Source organism: Oryctolagus cuniculus, chromosome 3, assembly GCF_964237555.1.
Source record: "Oryctolagus cuniculus chromosome 3, mOryCun1.1, whole genome shotgun sequence".
Classification (NCBI taxonomy): domain Eukaryota; kingdom Metazoa; phylum Chordata; class Mammalia; order Lagomorpha; family Leporidae; genus Oryctolagus; species Oryctolagus cuniculus.
In genome coordinates, this window is record NC_091434.1 from 152,187,190 (window position 1) to 152,214,152 (window position 26,963).

A 26,963-nucleotide genomic window follows, 5' to 3' on the forward strand; every position below is an offset into this window, starting at 1 on the left:
ACACGTGGTCAGGGTGATTCCGTTCAAACATAATCCCTTGCTCCTTTGCTTAACACCTTGCACTGATTCTCCATTTCCCTCCTGATTTCACAGAGGTCCACAGGGTCCTATAAGCTCTGATTCTTTGCCTGATTTTATCTCCTGGTTGCTGCTGATCCCTTTGCTGTGTGCCTTCAGCACTGTAGGCATGCTCTCAGTTTCTTCCTTCTTGCCTCTGCCCAGAAGTCTCCAATGGCTGGGATCACCACTCCTTCAACTCCTGCATCAAAAACTACAAACCTTTCCCTCAGGCTTTCCTCCAGGAAATCCTGGTCCCCAAACCTGCTGTTTGTTTCTCCCAACACTTATCCACTCCCAATCCTCCAGATGATTGACTGAGTTATGTGTAGTAATCATTGTCTGCACCCCATTGCCAGAAAGCACATGTCCCCAGAGCAGCAAGTTTTGTTTTATTTACAGGTGTAGTCCATGTATCCAGCACATTGTAGGGTCTCAATAAATAGTTGGCAAATTTAGTCTTCAATAGCTGTTGGTTAGACAAAACTGATGTTGGGGAGACAGATTTCCAGGCTCTTCTGCAGATAGACATGAAGAACAGATCTAGAACTCTTCATTTTGCTGTGAGTTTTCATCCTTCACTGCCTGGACAGAGCAGCAACATTTTGTTGTGTCTTCTGACCTGTAACTGCTTCCCACTACAACTTTCTCGCCACCCTGCCACCAAAGTGGTCTAGCATACACTTACAATGCATCGTGTGTGTGTGTGTGTGTGTGTCTACTGATTTGCCTGAATGCTGCCAGTGAATCCCCACCTACAGACAGACCCCTCAAAGAGATAGATGAGACTTTTTGTGATGGCTCTTCCTGTCTTCATCCTAGCCTTCCAGTTTCATTCACTTCCAGCCTAGCCCACATAGCCTTTCATCTAATTGCAGCTTCCTGGACAATCGTACACAGTCTCCCTACGGTAACTGTGTGTGAATCCTGTCTACAGTACCTGTCCCTTGCCTCAGATGCACCTGAGAAACTCCACATTATCCTGCAAAACCCAGCTCAAGTACTACCCCTGTTGGAAATCTGCCCTCCTCTCTGTAATCCACATAACTCCCCCAGTGCACACATCCTACCGTGCAGTCTGTGAGCATGGTAGATGGAGCTAGGAACTCATACTCAATGAGGAACATCTATATTGTTGAAAAATAGATTGTATTTTTTATTATCATACCTCTCCTGTCTTTCCGTTTCTTTCCCTCAACACATGTGCTTCCTACACACACACATTCTGCCCTCAATTTTTATTTTCCTTGAATTGATCAGTATATAAATGCAATAATGAGCACACTTGTTTTTAAGTTCTCATAACCTTTTGGTTTATTGATTTGTCACAGATCCAGAATGTTTACAATGTTTTAGAAATTGGATTCTGCACTTACTTTCTGTACTCTATTTTTACAAGGATCAGTTTGCCTGGCATTCTCTACTCATTTGGAAGTATTTCAGATTTTTGTAGAAGTTTTGTTTGGTTCTTTATTGTCTGATGACATATTGAACTCAACATAATGCTATTTATGTTTTTATTCTTCTTCCAAAACTGTTAGATTCGTGTTATGTTCACCCAGGAAATTCACATCTATGCAAAATAAGGACAGGTGTGGCTGTTCCTTCCATTCACAGCATTCCCGTGTTTGCTGACAGTTCTTTTCTACTTTGTCTCAATTAAAAAAATGTCATATACTGACAAAATTCACCTTGAAAAAGAGACCCTAGTTCATTCCAGTGCCAAAGAATCCACCTGCTAATGCCGACTTCCAAAAGAAGTTCTCAGCTGTGAGCAAAAGAAAATTCAGAACTAAGTGAAAACAGCGACACAAGGAAAGTCTCACCTCAATCAGACAGTGCATGTTTCTGGAGTAGAACCTGGCCTGTGGCATCCACTTGCCTTTCCCTTGTCTCTTTCCCTGGATGCTGATTTCTCTTTTATGTGACAGCCACCGTGACAAGCCGGAGGAGGCCAGTTGGTGCTCACCACCTGCATTCCTCCACAGCCATTTGGGTTCTGCCTTAGATGACACTCCAGAAGATTGATCCATGCTATCAGCCCAATCCTAAGCACAGTTTCCCCATTTGGAGTTGCAGCTTGCCTTATGCCAAGGACATTTGCAAACACTGAGGGAGGGAATGTCTGATTCATTAGTGAGTAATGGGCCAGCTTCCTCTCCAACTGGTCTCCCTTCAGTGGTTCACATTCTGACTGCTCTGCTGGGTTCATCCCATCCAAACCTTGTATTTGAGTGTGACTGGAAAAGGTTGCTAGGCTTAATTCTGTTTTAACTTACATACTTAGAAAGATGTTTCTCAAATGTGATTTGCAGATTTATGGTATTCAGTGTTTCTGGATTAAATGAACAAAATCTGGTACCATTTCCACACCATCTGAATTATAAAATCATATCCATCCATTAGGCTGAAAAATATGAAAAAATACTTTTATAGGACTTCAAGCATTTTAGCACTTTCTTAACAGTGGGGATGTCCCACCTTCATACTTCGAAGGGCAGTACAATATCCTGACCTTCAACTTATTAACGAGCAAAGGCCTGTCCATTAATTGGGGATCCGAAAGTTCAGTGTATTTTCTGAGCAGTTTTTTAAACAATATGCACAAAGAAAAGAAAAGTGTCCATTTATTCTTCCTTCCCAGAAGTTGAGTACTTTCAACTATTCTTATAAGGACAGAGATGTTTGCTAACAGATTACAAATTTATGAGGGACAATCTTGAGAATATAATGGCATTCCATTCTCTTTATCTTTATTCTTGCCATATCAGAGTTGTACAGTGATCTCAATCATATATTACAACTGGAAAATGCACAGTTGGTTTTTTCTTATGCTATGATTTAGTCATTTTTAACTTTTAAAAAGATTATAAAAAGAAGGATGCAATATTGGATAAGAATTTTAATAAGATAACTATTTATCTCTGCCCAGGAAGCAACATTTGTGCAATAGTCAAGAAACAAAGTTTAGAGCATCTCTGGAAATATTAACTATAACACACACACAAATTATTCTTGTACTTAAGTTTAACTTGTTTTCTCCTATAATCACCTATTTTAAATTTTTATAAGTTATTTTTTATAAATAAATTATTCAAGTCTTGGAATATCCTTTGTGCTACAGAAATTTTAGGTCATGTATGGACAGGCTGCAAAACATACAGTACATTTAGTAAAGAAAACAAAATCTCTATTCCCTTCCACATAGTTATACCTTCACATAGTATTTAAACCATCTGCTGGAACAGGTTACCTTGCTAATCACTTTTAAACCAGCATATTTTAGATATATAGCAGCAAAACCTAAAAAAAAAAATGTTTTGCAATATTTATTTGCTAGAGAAACCTTAAAAAACTATTCTACCCCAACAGATAAATACCCCAAGTCTAATTTTTTCAATCTGAGTTCTGTTGATTAAAAAGGCACTTACTTCTTTATTTTTTTCCTTATGCTAGGATTGTCATGTCAGATAGATTGATGAAACATACCAAAAAAAAATTATCCAGTTTGAAATCCAAATTTAACTAGGCATCTTGTGTCCTTCCATGCTTAATCTCAGTGGGATATGGACTTACTCTTCTCTAAAGAGGTAAAGTAATGGTCCCTATTTGCTTTTCTTTCTTGGTATGAGAGGCCCTTCTGTGACCTTTGTAGAGAAGCACAGATGCCAAGAACTTGAAAAGGGGTTAGAGGAAAACCACAGGATGGCCACAGTGTGGGAAAATAAGACATAACATTATTTCAACTGTAGATAAGAAGACTGAGATAATGAAATAATCACCAGGTATTTGGAGTGGGCTCACCCAGGAGACTATGCCAGCTTCCTCATTTTTGTTGAGGGCATTGAAAACTGGCTAAAACACAACTGAGGGTAATAAACATCCTAGCTACCTTCATAGAATGGTGCAGGGTGTGCTGCACAATTGAACTCCAGTGCCTCTCATAATTCATCTCCAGCCTTCATGGACAACACACAAGATGCACCCATTATTCCCATGTTTTGATGAAAGAAACTGGCACTCAGAGTCCAAAGATGTGAAAAATGATAGTGCCCAGCTTCACACCACATCCAAGTCTTATGACAAAGCCCACACTGTCACTGCTATGCCCCTGCCACATCTGCAGAAGTGTTCATGCACTCTTGGGAAGCATGTTATGAAATATGGTGTCACACAGACTCCCTATAAATACGAAAAACAAGCTTGTCTCACAGGTGTTCTGGAGCACTTAACTGTGATCATACAAAAGAACAGTTGGATGGGCAGACGAATTCTGAGGATTCCCACTGTCCCTCCAACTCACTGTTAGCAATCCCTGTCAGGGTGGTATCTAGCTTCGTTAGAAAGGAGTTTTTAATCCCATGTATTGTTTCCAAGTTCAGGGTGGGCTTTTTTGATGACTACAGTAGCATTATATTAAATCTTTAGACGAAAGAATCAAAAATTCAACAAAGCTTTTTTTTTGGACAGGCAGAGTTAGAGACAGAAAGATCTTCCTTCTGTTAGTTTACCCCCAAATGGCCGCTACAGCCAGCACGTTGCACCAATCCGAAGCCAGGAGCCAGGTACTTCCTCCTGGTCTCCCATGCGGGTACAGAGCCCAAACGCTTGAGCCATCCTCCACTACCTTCCCGGGCCACAGCAGAGAGCTGGCCTGGAAGAGGAGCAACCGGGACAGAATCCAGCGCCCCAACCAGGACTAGAACCCAGGGTGCCAGCGCCGCAGTGGGAGGATTAGCCAAGTGAGCCACAGCGCTGGCCAACAAAGCATGTTTTAAAATTTGCTTTCTCAAGAGCCCAGTAGGTCCATTCACTTTCATTGTGGGCTGCACATTTATTTAGAGTTTATCCTGCTGTTTTTTAATCCGCAGGCTGTAAGCTCTTGGAGGGTAGAAGTTCTCCATATCTAAATAAGCATGTGGCATGCAGTGGATGCTCACAGATATTTGATGAATATTGTGTGTTTGAATATAATATGACTTCATAAGCAGTGAATGTTGATATATATTAAATTTAAATATCATTAGGAGTCTCCTATAGGGATCTTCTTTCCTGAACTTCGTCTTCCTGGACCTACTTTTAATGTTAATGGAAATAATTTAAATGCAAGGCTAAGAGTTTTCCTTAGGATTCACTCTGGCAAGTGTTCCTGCAGATTTAGCCATGACTGTTTTTATGGCTGCAATTTCCTGAATATGAGATCTCGGCCATTCTCCATCATCATAAATCCCATTGGTATACTTAAAAGCACTATTGAAATATTTTCCAATTTTTATATCTTGTCTCTTCACTTAGATACATTATTCCGATCTTGAAATTATGTTATATAAATATTGTAGAAGATTGTGGAATTATATTGTAAGAAAAAAAGATTAGTATACCACCTCAGAAATCTTAACAAATAGGTAGGTTCCCAGATGCAAAGTGAAATATTTATGGTAATTATTCAAGTAGATAAAGAAGCCATCTTTGTCCTAATTTTTTGAATATTTTATGCACTGTTCTTTTTTGTGCACTGACTTTTTTTTAACTCACAGGTTTATAATGTTTTCCACTGGATATTTTTTGCCCAGGGATTTTTCAGGAGCAAAGTATAAAAGAATCATTATGAAACAATTGATGAAAAAAAAAGGAAAAAAGAAATTTTTAAAACATTTATTTTATTTGTTTGAAAGGCAGAGTTACAGAAAGAGTAGAGGAGATAGAAAGTGAGAGATCTTCCATCCTCTGATTCACTCCCCAAATGGCTGCAATAGCCAGGGCTGGACCAGACTGAAGCTAGGAGCCAAGACCTTTTCCGGGTCTTCCACGCAGATGCAGGGCCATCTTCCTCTGCTTTCCTATGTGCGTTAGCAGAGAGATCATAAGTAGAGCAGCTGAGACACAAACCGGTGCCATATGTGACGTCAGCATCATAGGCAGCAGCTTTACTCACTGCACCACAATGCTGGCTCCAGAAAAAAAAATTTTTTACTTCCTTTAACTTAAGGAACGACTAGATACATGGGCCCAGCACCATGGCTCACTTGGTTAATCCTCCGCCTGAGGCGCCGGCATCCCATATGGGTGCCGGGTTCTAGTCCAGGCTGCTCCTCTTCCAGTCCAGCTCTCTGCTGTGGCCCGGGAAGGCAGTGGAGGATGGCCCAAGTGCTTGGGCACCTGTACCCGCGTGGGAGACCAGAAAAACATCTGGCTCCTGGCTTTGGATCGGCGCAGCGCCGGCCAAAGCAGCCATTTCGGGGGTGAACCAATGGAAGGAAGACCTTTCTCTCTGTCTCTCTCGCTGTCTGTTAGTCTACCTTTCAAATAAATAAATAAAATCTTAAAAAAAAAAAAAGGAATGACTAGATACAGATTTGCAAACAATAATATCAGGAAGCTGTCTCTCTCCATGCCTGGCCTCTCCTGCCTCTGGGTCAGTTTCAAGCTCGGGGGGGCTTTCTCCACAGGGTAGCAAAGATGGTCACCAGACACCAGACACCATCCTTGGTGCTTGTGCTCTCTGAAGAAAAGATCTCTCCAAGTATGCATATTAAATCCCCAAAAGACTGATTGGGCTTGCTTTGGTTACATGCTCATCGCTGACCAAGCACTGTGTCAAAGGGAATAGAGCTAGAATAAAGAATAGAGCTGGCATTTTGGCACAGCATGTAGGTCCCCACTTGGGATGCCCAAGCTGGTTTGAGACCCAGCTCCCCCACTTCCAATCCAACTTCTTGATAATGTGCATCCTGGGTGGCAGCAGGTGAGATAATGGTCCAAATACTTGGGTCCCTGTCACCCATGTGGGAGATCTGGCTTCTGGCATTGGCCTAGTCCATACCTAACTGTTGTGGACATTTGGGAAATATACTAGCAGATGTACGATCTCTCTCTTCAAATAAAAAAAGAAATAAATTTTAAAAAGAGAATAGAGTAGAGCTCATTGAAAGGCCAGCCTGGTTTAATTGTGCACCTTGCCTTGAGAGAGGCCCAGTAGGTAGGGGAGTGACATTTTTCAAAAGAGTTGCCAGTGAAAGAAAATCAGTGGGTACTGGTAAAAATGGCTGATTATTGTGGCTTTTGAATAAAAATTATTTCTAAGACATGCAAATAGTTCACAGCAGTTCAATCATATTCATACATTAAAAAGAAATATACTCATGACTGGATTGCATGTTGAGTACCTTTCAGAAAATTCTTTATCCTCTTTGAACTTCAGTTTTGTTTTCTGAAAACACAAGAATAATGTTGATCTTATAATCATGATTAGAAGAGATAATATAACTGACCATGTCTTGTAAACTATGAAGTAAAATCTACATAGTCATAACTTGTTAGGATTTCTTTTTTTCTTTTTTTTACATGCAGAGTGGACAGTGAGAGAGAGACAGAGAAAGGTCTTCCTTTTTCCGTTGGTTCACCCCTCAATGCCCTCTGCGGCCAGCGCACTGCGGCTGGTGCACTGTGTTGATCTAAAGCCAGGAGCCAGATGCTTCCCCTGGTCTCCCATGCAGGTGCAGAGCCCAAGCACTTGGGCAGTCCTCCACTGCACTCCCGGGTCACAGCAGAGAGCTGGCCTGGAAGAGGAGCAACCAGGACAGAATCTGGCACCCCGACTGGGACTAGAACCTGGGGTGCCGGCGCCGCGGGTGGAGGATTAACCTATTGAGCCAAGGCACCTGCCTTTGTTAAGATTTCTAAGAAAATATCCTCCCTTTCTTATTCCCACTCTTATATTTAGTAGGGATCATTTTTCAGTTAAAATTTAAACACCTAAGAATAATTGTGTGTTAATCATAGAGTTCAACCAATAGTACTAGAACAAAACAAAGAGAAAATACTAAAATGGATAAAGTATTACATTGTACATCAACAGTCAGGACAAGAGCTTTTCCTCAAGAAAACAAAGTTATCCATGTCAACATTTATAAACTCTCTTCTCAAAAAACTTCCATTACACCTGTCACGTTTTTTCCTTAGGAATCAACATATATATGCTTTGCAAGATGTTTTTGTTGGTGTTGACAATGATGAAGATGGTGATAGCGTTGACAGGCACCAGCAATTAGTTACTCAGTCAGTACTTGGATAATTAAATGTATTGCTAGGGGGCTGGTGCTGTGGCGCAGCGGGTTAACACCCTGGCCTGAAGCGCCCAGCATCTCATCAGAAGTGGCTGCTCCTCTTCCGATCCAGCTCTCTGCTATGTCCTGGGAAAGCAGTACAAGATGGCCGAAGTCCTTGGACCCTTGCACCCGCATGGGAGACCCAGAGGAAGCTCCTGGCTTCAGATTGACGCAGCTCTGGCCATTGTAGCCAATTGGGGAGTGAACCATCGGATGGAAGATCGATCTCTCTCTCTCTCTCTCTCTCTCTGTGTAACTCTGACTTTCAAATAAATAAATCTTTTAAAAAAATGTATTGCTAGGTTTCTGGGGGATGAGAAAAACAGTGTAACCTAGTTTAATGAGAGGTAGATGGATGGCAAACAGAGCCAACTAGCTGGTTTTAAGGTTAAACTAAGCTGATACACATAGCTAACTGAACAATCTTCTTGAAAGGAAACTCCTCTAAATACCAATAGAATAATGACCAAGGTGCTAGTCAAATAAGCACTCCCAGGAAATATTTTGTCAGTGAGCTTATCTTAACCATCAACTGAAGAGAAATAAAGAAATGTTTTATGGGTGATTCAACTTCACCTGATATATGCACAACATTTTAAGAGAATGAATTAGTCACTGTTTGAATCATCTTTATGTGTTCCTTTTAGTAAGGAACTCAAAGCTGGTTAAATGGCTAACACTGTTTCAGAAAGAAAAAGCAGCAGAAACAGAGAAAACAGACATTCTGTGTCAAAACCCTGATCCAAGCACATCACAAGAATAAATGTATTGACAAAAATATGCCAAAAATAAAAGTATTTCTGGAGTCACTACCAATATAAATATTAAAATTGCTCAGACAGCCAGATCTGGCAGGTTATATAGATGGGAAAGTGAAAGCAATATATGCCAAGTCAGTGGCATTGGAATTAAATGCAATTCTAGGAAAAACAATCTCAGAACTGAGAATTATTAGAATTGGAAAATGCTTTGGAGTTCGTTAGTTCATCCCATAAGTATATTAGTTAATGTTTTTTATAAGATTTATTTATATGAAAGAGTTACATAGAGAAGGAGAAGAAAGTGGGGCAGGGGGTCTCCATCCACTGGTTCACTGCCCACTTGGCCACAATGGCCGGAGCTGCTCCGATCCAAATCCAGGAGCCAGGAGCTTCCTCTGGGTCTCCTACACGGTTGCAGGGGCCCACGGACTTGGGCCATCTTCTACTGCTTTCCCAGGCCTCAGCAGAGAGCCGATTGGAAGTGGAGCAGTGGAGTCTTGAACCTGTGCCCATATGAGATGCTGGCACTGCAGGTGGCGGCTTTACCCGCTACATCACAGTGCCAGCCCCAACTAGTTAATGTATGCTAACATCTCCTCCCCAGTAGGGAAGAACAAAACCCCTGATTTGTAGTGTTTGTCAAATTATATGGTGTAAATACTCCCACCTTAGCTGATTGCAAGCTACCAAGATGAAGTTACTGAATTGGAGGTTGGGAAGAGATGCACGCTACAAAATGTCATGAGCTAGTACCAGCAGACTCTGACACACAACTGGTTCAACTCTGATTTCACAAGTAGGAAAGCAGTTGAGGATAAAAGAGTTGGGTGATTTGTTTTGGGTCATACAACTCATCAACCAAGGTGCGCAGCTTATACCAGATTTTCCCTAATGCTTCATCTTAGAACTGCAAAGGTATTGTGAGGACTGGGCCATTGATTGATTAATGAACCTGTTCCACTCCCCCCTATCCTAGTTAAGGCCACTTTAAGGCTCCATGGACCTTCTGACATCGAGTTTAAACTGTGGTGTGTTTTTGTCTGTCTCCCCTCATCTGAGCTCTCACTGGCCATTGGAAAGTGTTGTCTTGGTCTTTGAATCCTTGTTATTCTGCATGATCTCTGGCACGTTGTAGATGCTCCTAAGTGATGTTTGAGGGCATAAACAATGAGAGAGACCATTTATTGACCTACTGTATGCCATACATTATTTTTAGTGGTTTATGTGCATTAGCCCACGGAATCCTCAGAGTAACCTAACCCACCTAACAAGTGAGGAAGGTCCATGAACCACTCTCATACTTTAGTTGAGTAAACAAAGGCTTAGAGTTACTTGCCCAGGGTCACATAGCAAGTGGATGGATTCTAACTCTGCAATCTCATTGCAGAATCTGTGTACATGACCATTTAGCTGTCACTCAGTTTACTCAGTATCATGAGTCATAGTTTTGCAGCAAATACTTGTACAAGGATTCACTCCCTTCCTTCCGTAGGACATAAGCATTTGTTGGAGATCTAGTCTGGCCAACACACCTTTACTGATGGGGAAGGGCCTTAATTAGAATGATCAAATGTATGGAATATTTTAAGTGCTTAAGTTTTCATATTATCTGTGGTTTAAGAAGAAATCTATATTTTAATTTAAAACCTATCATTTATAGTATGCCCTAGTCCTATTTTTTGATAAAATAAATAAATTCAACCTTTATTTTATTTCTCACTGAAACAATGGCATTACAGTTCACTGTCAGAGGATGAAAAGAAGGTATAGCGGTTGGCATTGTGGCTCGGCGGGTAAGCCGCTGCTTAGGATGCTCATGTATCTGAGTGCTGGTTCAAGTACCTGACTGCTCAGCTTCCCATCCAGCTCCTTGGTCATGTGCCTGGGAAGCAGCAGATCTCCTCTCAAGTACTTGGGCCCCTGCACCCACCTGGGAGACCCATATGAAGTCCCTGGCTCCTGGCTTCAGCCTGACACAGCACCTGACTGTTGTAGTCATTTGGGAAGTAAACCAGTGGATAGAAGATTCATATATTTCTCTCTCTCTCTCTCTCTCTCTCTCTCTCTCTGCCTCTCTGCCTCTCTGCCTCTCTGCCTCTCTGCCTTCCTTCCTTCCCCCCTCCCTCCGCCTTTCAAATAAATACATTTTTTGAAAAGAAGGTGTCCAAGACTAGAATACTAATTGCAGTGGGTTCAGAAGTTTTTCTTTAAACAGAAAAAATGTCCCTTTTTTCTTTGATTATACTTTGCCATCTCATCTAGGGATATTAGGAAAAAAAGCCCATTTGTGTATTGTCTTGAGTTCTAAGTGAGGTCTAGTACAATGAATGATCTATGTACCAGACTTAAGATACAAACTTTATTTTAAGAACATAATTTAATGTAGAACCTCAAATTGTAGAAGATGATCACTTTGAAAGAGCCATCAAAAAGTCTAGAAGCAAAATAATAACCATTTCTCACCCTCCACACTGTTTTTATGTGCATCAAGGAAGATGAAGATTTGTTAGAATTTTTTTTCCTTTTGGCAGCAATGGTTCATTTGTTTTCTTCCTTTGTTATTTTTTCTATAGAAAAATACAATAGTAAGTTATTAAGTTAGTTTTCCCAATTTTAGAAGACAATCACCACTTTGAGGAGAACATTTCATTTTTCATATAATATGTGCAGTTTACATTTGTCTTCTAATAGAACAGCATGTTCTTTTTTTAAAAAAATGTTTAATTTATGTATTTATTTGAAGAGAAAGGGACAGGAAAAGATAGATTTTCCATCCCCAAATGCTTGTAACATCCATTGCCGAGGCAGACCAAAGCCAGAAACCTGGGACTCCATCTTGATTTCCCACATGGATGACAGGAAGCCGAATACTGAGCCATTGCCTGCAGCCTCCCAGGCATATTAGCAGGAAGCTGGATTGGAAGTGTTGGCGGGACACGATTCGAAGCACTCCAGCATGGGCTGTGGGCATCCCAAGTGGTAGCTTGACAATCCCTGACCCAGCAGCTTGTCCTTAATCCTTCTTTTCTTCTATTCCTAATCATTCCCTTCACCATCACCAAAAACTTGCCAGTATATTTCAAAACAATGAAAATTACATATAAAAATAGCAAGTACAGCTCCCTTACATTGATGTACACTCTGTCACAAAGTGCTTTGAGAGGTGAGATCTCTTTTTTATTTTTTATTTTTTTTATTACTTGATGGAGTTATAGACAGAGAGAGACAGAAAGGTCTTCCTTCCATTGGTTCACTCCCCTAATGGCCGCCATGGCTGGTGCTGCGCCGATCTGAAGCCAGGAGCCAGTTGCTTCTTCCTGGTCTCCCATGCGGGTGCAGGCGCCCAAGCACTTGGGCCATCCTCCACTGCCTTCCCGGGCCACAGCAGAGAGCTGGACTGGAAGAGGAGTAACCGGGACTAGAACCCGGCACCCATATGGGATGCCGGCACCTCAGGCAGAGGATTAATCAAGTGAGCTACAGTGCTGGCCCCAAGAGAGGTGAGATCTCTTTTTGACACATGTAGTATGACATGTAGTCATATGAGACTTTAGGGCTGAAACTCCGGTGGATAAATTGACACAAAGCTGGAGAAGAAAAATGGGCCAGAAGCAGAGAACTGATTGTCTAACTCCTGTTGCAGGGCACACTCCCCGATAACTCAGGAAGTTGCATCAGTATTGGGGAAGCATTTAAGAGAACGGATTCCTGTTGGTCAGACATGGAATTGAATTCTGATTCTACCTGTATGACTTTTAGCAAGTTTTCTCATCTAGAAGAGGAGGATAATAATACTTCCTTGTTCACAGGTATATGAAGAGTAAATCAGAGGGCTTGGCAGAATGCCTGGCACATGGTAAGCACTCAATCCATGTTATTGTTACTTGTGTTATTAAATGGTTAGAGTCTCCTCCAGTTCTTCACCCTCTGGATGTTTTGCTTTGCCTTCTGGCCCAACTGTACTTTCCTAGTTTTGCTTATTATTTCAAAGCCTGTATCCTCAATCAGATGCATATCTTGCACTCTTGTCATCATTGTGTCCTTGACCTTCTGCCTTGAGTTTCTTCCGTCTTTCTTGAAAATGAACAGGTGGTCACAACATGTTACATCTTATCCTAAAGGAGCCCTCAGAGCAGTCCTTTCACTCATTTCTTGCTGACCATAGTTTGTATGCCCTGAAATATCTACTCTGAACCTCTTTGTGCACCCTCAAGTCCCTGGTCTGTCCTCTGCACCCATCCCTTTCAGCAGATGATCATGTGCCATAATTTATTTATAAAACATTGAGGTCATATGCCCTGAACTCCAGTGTTCCTGTATCTTCATCTGATTCTCATTCTCTCCTGCTGCCTCAGTCCTGTGACCTCTCTTGTGTTCCAAGGATCTTGGAAATGCCTTTTTTGTTTTTTTCCTTTGGAAAAGCACTGCTAGTAGTTTTATCTTTCATTTGCCTGCTTTGTTTTCTTACTTCCCCAGCCTCAACTGCTTGCTGCTTTCTTGTCCAGATCATTTGCTTTCTACTTTACACAGATTTCTCTGCCTGCTAAGAATTTCATTCCTCATCCTCCTCGAAGATTCAACTCTAGCATCATTCCTCGTCTGCCTGATTCCTATTCCTCTGTATTCCTGTAACTCTGTAAACCCACTGCCTCCACAAGTGATTGTAAGCTTTCCAAGGACAGCACCATGTCTTTATAGACATTGAGTCAATATGAGTAGAAGAAAAGAAAGTCTTGCAAATAAGCACTTGCCCTACATGAAATTATGTTTCCTACAATTTAAGAGTAAACCTCTCTTGATCCTGTTATTATGTTCAATTTGTCTTTTCTTTGGCAAACATCTGACTTCCTCACCACACGTTCCCTTCCTTTTTAATGTCTGACATCACTGCTGAATCTCTAGAAGCTACTTTCTTGAAGGTCAACAAAGAGCTTCCATGTGGACCACGTTCTGCTCCTTGAGACCCTCACCTGGCTTCTGTGATGCAGTGCAGTATTGGCTCTCTTGATGCCCGTCTGACCTAACCTTTCCTGGCTCTTTCATTGGGACCTCAACTGAGTGTATTCTCTAGGGTTCGCTTCATTCACCACCTCTATTCTGTCACCTCATCCTTCCATGAGCATACTCACTCTTGGTTTTAACCATCACCTCTTGGCAAATTTCCATTTCAACTAGTCTCAATTACTCCACTAAACCTGTGTTCTGAATTTTCATTCCTTCTAGTGTGCTGATAGCAAATGCCTGGTACTCATACTTCCACCTGCCACTGTCTCATCAAAGACAGATATCACCTCACCCAAGACTCATCAACCACTTTCCCAGGAAGGGTAGCTTCTCCTCCAAACACTTCCATGTCATCTCTCTTCCTTGGTACACATTCTCTTGTCTGCTCAGAATTCTCACTTTCTACTTATTCCAAGTGCCTCCTTCCTGGTGAATAATGTCAAAGCTGCTAGTCATCCCTGCAGTAGAACATTCACTCATTTAACACCAGCACTTCAAACTCAGGACCATTAAAGCCATGTTTGCCTGCCTTCAGCCTAACTGCCTACTGCTGACTACTCTGATTTTGTGACCTTTCCCCGGATGACTACTCATTTTCTTTGCCTTCTCTTTGGTACTCTACCTTTAGGTGTAAAATACCATTTATGCAAATATGTCTCTCATTGATCCTTTCTTTTCCTTGGGACCACTGCCTAGGCACTGGCCCTATGAGTTCATAATGGGCTATAATAATTCCTGGTCAACTGGTCTTCTGATTGCCAAGTTCTCCCTGTTCAAAGCAACCATGCCTCTAGATCAATCTTGTAGTAAATCTAATATCAATCTTAGAGTAGAAGCTTGGTTCCATGACTCTCCAGTTTAGAGCTCTTCATTACCTCTTAATGGAAGCCCCCATTTAGTAGAATAAAATTATCTTTGATTTTGGAGTCAGAAATATTTAGGATCAAGTTCTAACTACTACACTTAACTATTATGTGACTTTGAACTTCTTTTTTAATTTATTCATTTATTCAACACATACTTAGCATCTACTATGCTCCACGCTCTGTGCTGGGTACCTGGGATATAGTGTTGAAAAAGACATTATCCTTTGCTTTCCTGAACCTCACAGTCCTCATGACATAATGATATTTACCCCATTTCTCATAATCATCATCTCAAGTACAGACCATGTCTCCTTTCCTTGATGCTTATAGCATTTGGTTTATGCTATGCAGGGTATTTTAATGTCATGTGTTATTGATGTAAGCATATTTATATTATCACTTACCCACATCATAGGTTCACTGAAGGCCAGAGGTGGTGTCCCATTTCCCATAGTGCAAGCACCGAGAAGTGCACATGATGATTGCTCAGTGAAAAATGCATGTCGTGTTATAGACTCAAGATTAGTCTTTGGTATATTGATAATATCTACTGTGTTTTTAGAGACCCTGTTTTCCCTGTGAGAATTAAGCTCTTCAAAATAAAAAGCAGGCGGCAGGTAGTTAGCCTATCAGTTAAGATGCCTGCATTCTGTATCAGAATACCTGGATTCTATATTTGGCGCAAGCTCCTGACTCAGTCTTCCTGCTCATGCAGACTTTGAGTGACAGCAGAAATGGCTCAAGTAACTGGATTCCTGCCACCCATTTGGGAGACCTGCCTTGAGTTCCCAGCTCTCTGCTTTAGCCTAGCCCGAGCCCAGCATTGTGGCCATTTGAGGAGTGAACCAGCAGATGGTTCTCTCTGTCTCTCACATAAACACAATTTTAAGAGAAAAAAATAGTTATGTAATTTCTATTCATTCTAAGGCCTCTCCTTCCCAAAGTGTTACCTGATTATAGCCATTGTAAGTAGAAGTCACACTGTTTATATACTGAGCAGCAAATACACTCGTGCTTCCTAATAGAAATATTGTCCATGTGCATACAATGGAATGTCAAAATCATGTTTCTTTTACTAAATGGCTTTTTAACTTGGTAATGAAAAAACAGGTTGTACTTTAATTTTAAAGATTATATTTTATATGTTTTCAGCTTACTCTTTGGGTTCCTGGTGATCTTACATTAAGCATTTGTCTATCTGAAACAATAGGTTAACTATAGCCAAATTCTAACTGTACCTTTCCTCTGCACACCAAATCCTATAAACAGCATGTGATCATATTACTTCTAGAATTTATGATTGTTTTCTTCCAAAAGGAATCTAAATTTAGCCTGGTAATACATGCTCCCAAGGAAACAATGCCTGCTGTGATTTCTAGAATAAATGAATCTGAGCCACAGTTCCTTAACTTGACTAACTGAGAAAGTTTAAATATCAACATAGTCATTAGCCACAGATCTGAAACCACATTAAACAACCAACAAGGAGTTAATAAAGAAATGCACTATGTTTCTTACTTCCTTGGTGAATGAGTCTAACTTAGTTGCTGTATCGTCTTTAATGCAGGTCATTGTTTGAATCTCATAATGGTTCTCTAAAATTACTTGTTCATGGGTTGAATTCTAAAATTAAACTATGTGGAGTCATGTCCAAATGCACAATGCATCTTTATGTGAAACTCGCTGGAGTTTTTTGTTTTGCTTCTATGTAAAAATTCCAGTTAGGAAGCTTTATGTGTGATAGTTTAACCGGGATCATTCTTTCAATTTTTCTCTTCTTTGTTTCTAATGACAACTAAACTGCTCTCGCCTTGAACATGTCTTGGCAGATAAACTTCTCACAATGAAGGCGCCCGCTGTGCTTGCACCTGGCATCCTTGTGCTCCTGTTTACCTTGGTGCCGAGGAGCCATGGGGAGTGTAAAGAGGCACTGGTGAAGTCCGAGATGAATGTGAACATGAAGTATCAGCTTCCCAACTTCACCGCTGAAACGCCCATCCAGAACGTCCTTCTGCACCAGCATCACGTCTACCTCGGTGCCATCAACCACATCTACGTTTTAAATGACAAAGACCTTCAGAAGGTTGCTGAATACACGACCGGGCCCGTGCTGGAACACCCGGACTGTTTGCCGTGTCAGGACTGCAGCAGCAAAGCCAATTCCTCAGGTGCTGTTTGGAAAGATAACATCAACCTGGCTCTGCTTGTTGACAAGTACTATGATGACCAACTCATTAGCTGTGGCAGCGTCAACAGAGGGACCTGCCAGCGACACGTCCTCCCACCTGATAATCCTGCTGACATACAGTCGGGGGTTTACTGTATGTTCTCCCCACAGGCAGATGAAGAGCCTGGCCAGTGTCCTGACTGCGTGGTGAGCCCCCTGGGAGCCAAAGTTCTCCTATCCAAAAAGCAGCGCTTCATCTACTTCTTTGTGGGCAATACCATAAATTCTTCTTACCTTCCAGATCACTCATTGCATTCGATATCAGTGAGAAGGCTGAAGGAAACACAGGATGGTTTTAAGTTTCTGACGGATCAGTCCTATATTGATGTCCTACCCGAGTTCCGAGATTCCTACCCCATTAAGTATGTCCACGCTTTTGAAAGCAACCATTTTATTTACTTCCTGACGGTCCAAAAGGAAACTCTAGATGCTCAGACTTTCCACACAAGAATCATCAGGTTCTGTTCCAAGGACTCCGGCTTGCATTCCTACATGGAAATGCCTCTGGAGTGTATTCTCACGGAGAAGAGGAGGAAGAGAGCCACCAGGGAGGAAGTGTTTAATATCCTTCAGGCTGCATATGTCAGTAAGCCTGGGGCCCATCTTGCTAGGCAGATTGGAGCCACCCCGAATGATGACATTCTCTATGGGGTGTTCGCCCAGAGCAAACCAGATTCCGCTGAACCCATGAATCGATCTGCCGTCTGTGCATTCCCTATCAAATATATCAATGAATTCTTCAACAAGATCGTCAACAAAAACAACGTGAAATGTCTCCAGCATTTTTATGGACCCAATCATGAGCACTGCTTCAATAGGGTAAGTCACACAGATTCCCCACTTACTAGGTATGAGACTTAAAACAGCATAAGTATTGATCTAGAAAAGAGTGTCAGGAGTGTTGTTTGTGCTTGGTAAATGGTCTTTGTCCAAAATATTTGCAGATTCTGTCCAAGAAAACTTAGAAATTGCATCTTCATTTATAATTAAAATTGTATCTTTAAAAATTAATGTGGTAGCTAAAAGATACTTTTACAGTTTGAATTTAAATATTTGCAAAACTTCAGATTATTAAAGTTGTTTATCATAAAAGCTTTAGTAGATCTTATCAAATTTATATTGGTTTTAACACAACAGAATTTCTGTAAAACAAAATTAATGAGATCCTTTTGCAGTCTCTACAACATTTAGAAGATGCTCAACTTAATTTGTGGGATCTTTAAATTTATTTATTTATTAATTAATTTATTATTTGAAAGACTGAGAGGCAGAGAGAGATCACCCATCCTCTGGTTTATTCCCCAAATACCCACAACACCTGGGGCTGGGCCAGGCCACAACCAAGAGCCAGGAACTCAATACAGGTCTCCCATGTGGGTGGCAGGGACTCTCTACTTGAGCCATCACCTGTTGTCTCCTGGGGATACACATTAACAGGAAGCTGGAATTGAGAGCAGAGTGGGAACCTGAACCCAGGAACTCAGATACGGCATGCAAGTATCCCAAGTGGTATCTTAACCACAGGCACTCACGCTAGTTTGTGGGTTTTAAAGGCATTTTCCTTATGAGACCAAATTCTCTCTCACTGATAGACAAATGATTATTCAGTATTCTTGACATTAATTAAAGAGACTTTATTTAAAATATATATTTTCAGAAGATATGTGTGTATTATATATATTCTAAAATATTGTTAAATAAAACTTTTTAAATGAGGTAATGTTTTTCTCCAAATATCTTGAAAAAATAGGGTCTGGAGTTGTAGCACAGTGGGTTAAGCTGCTGCCTTTGATATTGGCATCCCATATGAGCACTGGTTGGAGTCCAGGCTGCTCTACTTCCATTCATGTCCCTGATAATATGCCTGGGAAGGCAATTGAAGATGGCCCAAGTGCTTGAGCACCTGCCACCCACCCACATGGGAGATCTAAATGAAGTTCCAGGTTCCTGGCTTCAGCCTGGCCCAGTGCCAGCAGTTGCAGCCATTTGGGGAGTGAACCAGCAGATGGAAGATCTCTTTCTGTCTCTCCCTCTCTCTGTAACTCTGCCTTTCAAATAAATAAATAAATATTTTAAAAAGAAAATAAAGAGAGAAGGAAATGTTTCCTTCCTCCCAAATCCTTCCTTTGAGTCTTGACTTTAATCATAGGGTTCCTTCTTTAATATTTGTGTATCTATCACATTCTAGGTTGGTACTTTTACTGGTTGGTATTTGGAATTATAAATATTTTTGATAAATTATGATTTGTACTTGATAATAAGTGGAATTTTTGTGAAGATATAGGGAAATTCTTGGTGCTGTGATTTAAATATAATAGAAGCTACTAGCTATTCTGAGAAGATCTATCCTGAGAGTCATTTAATCACCTGGTACTGGAGGAGCAGCACCAATGTAGGAGTCAGTTGTAGCCTGAAGCTTACTTGTCCTGGACCCAGATTGGGTATAAGGACCTGAGTAAGCTTCCGAACCTAATGATGACTCATAGTTATAACAGAATGAACAAATAGTCTCAAGTCTCAGTTAACTCCAGCAGTTTTCAAGGCTATGCTTGTGAGCAGAAAGAACATTGACTATGTCCTTGACACATGAAAGTATATAATTTGTTAAGAGTACCAAGGGCATATGAATTTAGCAACTTTGGGTTGACTTTTTCTGAAATGTCTGGGCTACTTCCCTAGCCCAGACATTTATGGAAATGCTTGGTACCTTTTTTTATGAAGCTAGGAAAATAATTCTGAGTAAATCAGTTCATCTTTTGGAGAACTAAAGACACAATTTCTCTTTTCTCCATCCAAAGACTATGAATATATGTAACATACATATACACATATCTCAGCTAAGACTTCTTTCCTCTGCACATGCTTAAATGATACGTTGTAGATTTGGGAAGCTATAATGGAATTCCTCATGAAGCTACCCCTTTTCTTTTCTAGAAAGTACAAAAGAATGAAAGGAGGCAAAAGGACTTTCATAAACCTAGAATTAGAAAATAAAACTGTAGTATTAATAGCATTATGGAGAGAACATTTTTTCCTGCGTCCAATGAGTTGCTTCAGAAACATAAACCTATAACAGGTCTAATGGAAGTCCCTAGGGCCTCCAGGGCACATGACTTGGCTGTTTAAACCTTGCTCTGTTAAAAATATGAGAGACTTGACTTTACAACAATACATTGGTATCTTATCTCATTGTTTTATTTTGTACATTTCAGCCCCTAGATGTAAAAGTATTTATGGAGTCTAGAAATTGTCAAAACACATCTGAACTTTATCCTACCCCTTGACTTGTTTAGTGTTCTAAGGGGAGCAAAAAGGCAGGATTATACAATGAAATGTAGGTCAGTTTTATCACCTAGGAAAAATGCCCAAAATGCACTAACCACACCTGAAACCATTATCACTCCCATTGCAGAAATTTCTGTGGGAAACAGGATGGAACTTGCCAGTATAGTCTTCTAACAAGGAAAGCTAACTTCTGCATTGGCCACATTCCATAAAGACAAATACCTCCAAGCCTCCTTTATTTAATTGCCTGTTTATCTTCTTGGGTTACTTATGACAAATTTCTTCTAAAAATGGGACTACACAATTCTTTTTTTTTTATACTCAGTCCACAAGAAAGACCTGAGATCATTCCAATAATCAGCATATAATCATTTCCCAGCTTCATCTTACAATGAAGGCACCTGGAGCCATTTGTCACACAAACACAATTGATTTACAAGATCAAACTTGCTTGGAAATTCTAAGCAATGAGATGATTTCATTTTATCTTGGCAAATCTATTTGGCAAGATAGCAGTTGACCCTTCTATTAGTTTCTTGGAACTGAGTTTTTATTTTGGCACAATGTGTAGTGATAGATATGCATGTTGTAGTTTTGTTATTAACAGCACTAATGTTGTATGGAAGGACTCGGGTGTGCTCTATGCACAAGGTTAAGGAAGCTGCAGCAGTTACTTCCATTTAGACCTCCCTGTCTTTGATGTGCATGCAGTCACACAATGAATTTCCTGACCCTCATGGAGTTCCTTACCATGTACAGAATACATTTCCATCACAGGATTGGACAAAGAGAGTGGCAGAAAAGGCCACTTTTGCATTCTAGGGGTACAGCCAGTATATCAAACCTCATTTGCTTACTTAATGATCACATACAGTGTTGCAGTTCTGAGTCTCACATGCTATAAAATGTGATGCAAACTCTGCACATGCATCTTCTTATAGTGACGACCTCACAAAAGCCTTCTTTTGAGTTCATCTGATAATTCCCAGAAACACATCTTTACCCATGAGGTATTTATGCATCAGAACTCTCAGTCTCCACATATGATTCTATTTCTGAAAACTTATTCCAATTCACAGGTGGCCATTCACGAAATACCAATGCCTTTATTGTATTAGTTGGTCTATAAGAATATATTCTTGATATTTACATGTAGCCATTTCTGTATTGTTTCTGAAAGTGATTCTTAAGGGACTGTTACAGGGAGTTCCAATACTTAGAACTATGAAACTATACAAGGAAAAAAAAGAGAAGCTATACAAGAGGACTTCAAAAAAGGTCATGGAAGCATGTATATTATCAAAAAACTATGCATGAATATGAAAAAAACTTTTTCACCAAAGTAAATGTATTAATTCCATTTTTCTAAATCCATCTTAAGTATCTTTCCTCCCTTTTTTTGTTACTCATCAATGAACCTCCATAAGCATCCTAAACTAGTATTGGTGGAAATTGTTTTAGACTGATGCATATTGTGGGGAGCAACTCGGACTAGACTAAGTTACTGGAATTAAGACTTATTCTATACATCTGCTCTCCCACAATATGGCGCTGAGAAGGGAGAAACAGCTTCTACACAGCTGCCTCCAGTTCAACCAATAAACTGTAGGACCTGCTCCTGATTGGAGGAGAGCAGCGTACTCGGCGTGTGGGTAGCAGAGTTGGGATTGGCAGAAGAGGACTATAAAGGAGGAGAGAGACAACATGCACCAGGAACATCCACCTGAGGAACACCTGTGCAGCCCCCGAGAGAGCCGGTCAGCGGTATGCCGCTCCCCTGCGGAAGTGGGGAAAGTGGCTAGGGGGAACCGCCCTTCCACGGAGGTGGAAGGGACAGTAGCCAACCCGGGAAGAACCAGCAGCAAACCCGGGGAGGGCCAAGCAGACAAAAGAACAGCGCAGGGTCCTGTGTTGCTCCTCCACGAAGACGGGGAGCGACACATATTACCTAAATAGCACATTAATATTTGAAATAAATATTGAGAAATAACACCCATAATATGGAAACTTGGTGAAGACCCAAATCTGGGGAGGAAAGACCTTACCTTCTATTGGAGGATAAAATCTAATAAAAATCCAGTCAATATGCTTTAAGTTAACTGACATTTCAAATAGTCTCCTGTAAGAGACTTATTAACATGGTGTTTCCAGGAAAAAACTAGAATCAGTATACATTGGCCAAGTCACAAGTGAGAATCAATATTGAACAAAATTCTTTTTTTAGTCCCCAAATCAGCAAAGGTCCAGTTCCTTACATTATCATGTATTTACCTAAAGAAGTAGCATAATGCATTTTGAAAAAAAATTTAATGAATGTTAAAGTTGAAAAAGGATTCCCCACCTGGTGGCAGAGATAGGAGCTCTGAGAGGGCAGCGGGAGCAGGGAATTCGGCTAACAGTTATCTATGACTGCAGTTCTAGAGCTGCCGTTGGATGGTAGTACTGGTAAAGCCAGCCCCAGCCCTCCACCATTAACCAGAATTTCTCCACCAACATTGACCTGCTTAACCAACCTTGCAGCTGCTTCTCCAAGGCAATTAGGAAGCAATTGCAAAGGCAATTAGGAAGCCCTCAGCCAGTTGGAGGGCATCAGGACATCTGCAGGGAAAAACTGGAGATGACAGCATCTAGGAGAAAATGTGCAACTTAGGGTCATTCCTGGCTTCAGATTCTAAGCTGGCCCATTTACATACAGGTTGTTTGCTTGGGTGAGAAGTTTAAACTCTCAGGTGTTTAAGCCATGGTTTCCTCATTTTAAATTTCTTTTTATTTATTATTTTTGCCAGGCAGAGTTAGAGAGAGACAGAGAGAGAGCTATAGACAGTGAGAGAGAGACAGAGAGAAAGGTCTTCCTTCTGTTGGTTCACTCCCCTAATGGCCACCAATCCGAAGCCAGGAGCCGGGTACTTCCTCCCGGTCACCCATGCGGGTGCAGGGACCCAAGCACTTGGGCCATCCTCCACTGCCCTCCCGGGCCACAGCAGAGAGCTGGACTGGAAGAGGAGCAACCAGAACCAGTACCTGGTGCCCCAACTGGGACTAGAACCCGAGGTGCTGGCGCCACAGGCAGAAGATTAGCCAAGGGAGCCACGGTGCTGGCCTTGTTTCCTCATTTTTAAAGTATGAATAATAATAGATACAGATACCTCGTGTGGTTATTTGCTCACTAAATGAAATAATTTATAAGTGGCACAATAAGAATTGCTCAATAATTCAAATTGAATGTTAGTATCTATTCCTTGTACTATATTTATGAAGTGTTTTAAAATTTACCTAGTGTTTTCAAATACATGAAAGGCTTTCAAAAAGTTTAAGAAAATATGTATTTTGAGAAAAACTATGCAGGGATTTCAAAAGGTTTTGTACCAGAATCAACTTACCTTTCATTTAATAATGAAAAGAAAAAAGATAAGTGTTCTTGAAATAGCTCTCACTCTTCCAGAAAATACAATTAACACATTGCACTCTTTTTCCTGTGGTCCCATTAGCAAAGTTTTCTCTATTTGCAGACATCTGAAGGAATAAAAGTAGACTTCTAGCAAGGACTTTCATCAGCCTCTTGCACATCCTAATGATTAATGGTGGGTCAACTGATCTACCATCATAACTAGCAGCTATTACAGGGAGGAATCCTTGCCAAGAGAAAAGAAAATGAAAATGATTAGATTGTTTTCTGGAAGAGATACATTCTGTTGCCCACAGGGGCTTTCCCATCCCTCCTTACCTGTTAAGTAACCACATCCATAATGCTTGATTTCTTCTTATTTCTTATGATTTCACAGTCCCACTCCAAAGAAAGATGGGGTGAGAAGTGGTGGAGGCTTGAGAGAGCAGAGTGTGGAGAGAAAAACAATTGCATCAGAAGTGTTCTGTAGTCAAGCTGGGAGGTATAAATTGTGCTCCTTTGTCCAACTTTCACTTCTAACGACTCTTGGCACTCAGTGATACTGTGCTTATGTGTTTGTCACAGTCTACATAAACAATAGCTCACAGATAATATGGTTTTAGAAAAAGCCAATCTCATGGGTTGTTTGTATCAAGCTTCCTTGTTTTTAAATATCATTTATACTGAAATTCAAAGAGAAGCCAACTGCTTCCCAAAATAAAGGAAACTTAAGGTAGTAATTTTCCATCTCCGTTTCAGCATGCCAAAGTTGAAGGGTCACTACTCAGAGCCATCAAAGGAAGAAAGCAAAGCGATTAGAGCAGTTTTGAATGAGAGCAAAAATCAAAAGAAAATGCAAACAAGGAATAATACAAACAGGCAGAAAAATAAACATACAGCAATGCTTCTTTATTACTGTTATAAGGATGACAGATGAGGAAAATTGAGTTACATTTAAGTTGTAATGGAAGAAAATAATTGCAGCCTTCCATCAGGAAAACCACAAGGACCATTATTGATCTGTCATCCTCAGGGCATGTCTTGTAATATTTAATAAAATAAACAAAGATTTATAACTCTTCATGGGCCATATATCTATAATCTCCCACACCATTTGAACTGCAAATGTGGAGTCAGTGTTACGAATAACATCCATGTAATTATACTGGTTTGGCATGCCTTACTTAAACAATCTGGCATTCTCAAGAGAATGTATTTTGTATTGGGGATGAAAAATGTGAAGTCAGATTACAGAGTTATTTTACCTCCTGTGCTCAGAAATGAGAGAATTTTATCCTATATGAAAAATATTATTGGGAATTCTTCATTCATTACATTAATCCTCCAAACTTAACACTAAATACCTTGGCCATAGACCAAATGCAATAGATATAAAGCTAAATCTTGAAAGAAAATCCTCAAGTTATAAGGATTTGATTTTTTGTTAAATCTAATTAGAGATTCATTAATTTTTCATTTGATTCCTTTTCCTTCTGTAGACTCTATTCTTCACCAGGCTTAGGGAGTTGCTGCTTCCTTCCTTATTTATTTGAATTCTCCATGCTACCCATTGCATGAAAAGTGACACATTACACTATTTTATTAAAAGACATGTAAAGTTAGAGTCTTTCCAGAATGTTATAACGCTGTCTGAGATCAGTGGGCACATCGTGGAGGTATTGGGGAAAAAGCCCTCCATCTTTTCCCCTTCTTCCTGCCAACCCCTCTTTGAGCCATTGTGTGGTTCAGTCGCGGGTCCCTGTCAGGAAACACAAAACAGCAAAAGCATGATGTTTTCAGTAAGTTTAACAACAGACGAATACAGTTAAACCAAAACTGTCCTCAAAACTATATGTAGGGTTATCTGTGGATTATATTGATTCATGACACAATTGGTAGCATCTACCTCTTGTGTTGGTAATTATGCCACTTGCATTTTCCATTCATTTTTCATTGTTTCAATATCTTTGAAAGTAGGGGTGTATAACCTGTGTTTTGTTTTAGTTGTTGATTTCTACATTGAAATTCATTTGGAAAAATTGATGCAATCAACAATAACGAATTAGAGCAGAAATCTTTTTTAAAAATCTTAAAAGTAGATTTTTGGAAATCTCAAATGCTAATAAAATTCTGGAGTCACAGTTCTGATAGATGACATTTTCATTGTCATACTACATGATTAGAGATTTCTGGAAGCATATGGGATTGTGAATTTTGATAAGGATATTGACCTCCCTGAGCAGTAATGGATTTTTACTCAAAATAATATTTCAAATTTTGGGTGTTAACGCCCTTACTTCAGACTTGTGTCTTATCAGTGGCCATCCAACCCTGCACTGTTATCTGCTCACTCTAATAAGAAAAAATGAAGACTTGTCAAAATTTGGATAGAGATAGAGGGTCCACCAGGAATTTTTGCTGTTGCTTATTCATAGATTGGCATGGAGACTGATTCAGTGGGCACTGGGAGGGCAGAATGACTCAGTGCCCAGATATGTGCCATAAGTCACATCTCCAGCGTCCAAGGAGGGCTGTAAATGCTCTTTTATCAAGGAAATAAAACCAAGGGCTCAGCTAATTTTAAAGTCATTAAAACTCTCTTGATTTTTTTTTTTTAATATTGAATGTGCAAGTGATTCTAGGATCCTGGATACATTCTAGTCTGCTAATTATATATTTTTTTCTAACTAAAATGTTCCAGGCTGGTTCATTTGCATATGAGTTTCTGGCTAAGCAATGTTAACTGCTTTTCTAAAAGCCTCCCCCTGCTTTGGGGAAGCAGTTCATTGCACTGCACTTAAGACCCAGGATGACACTGACGCAGATGAAGTGTGACTACTTGGTGATACTTCAGAATATTCTTTACCTTCTTAGCAAGAGGACAGCAAACTGTCTAACAAATACATGCTAATGTGGGATAGAGGCTTGTTTCAACTATTCCTAATGTTCACAAATGGGTAAATGCTTTATGAATCATGTAACTATTAAAAAAATACATTGTGATTCAAACTGAATGATTTCAGTTGTCTAATTTGGGTAGATCACCAAAATTTTCATTAGTCAGAGGACATTAAAATGGTGAATGATACTTCAAATCAGGCCCCAGATAAAAGGGGTAAATTAAGGTCAGTTTTGATTTGGAAAGCATTCTTTTCTAGAGCTGATTTTATGAAAATTAAGTTTGCTGACTTGTCCTTTTAAAATCCATAGATTATTCATGTTTAGCTAGAATGTCTCTGCATGCCAAAAAAATATATGTGTATGTTAAAT

At 40.2% G+C, this 26,963-nt stretch overlaps 1 protein-coding gene across 2 annotated transcripts in view; it reads left to right on the forward strand.

Annotated features, from left to right (window-relative positions):
* The window catches only part of MET (MET proto-oncogene, receptor tyrosine kinase), a 124,994-nt gene that overhangs the window by 12,702 nt on the left and 85,329 nt on the right, over positions 1–26,963 (forward strand). Inside the window, exons 2-3 of one of the 2 annotated variants that reach the window (XM_051847986.2) lie at positions 12,736–12,782; positions 16,626–17,842. In XM_051847986.2, coding sequence (XP_051703946.2) covers positions 12,740–12,782; positions 16,626–17,842 — 1,260 coding nt within the window. In that variant the 5' untranslated portion in view covers positions 12,736–12,739. 2 annotated transcript variants of the gene reach the window in all.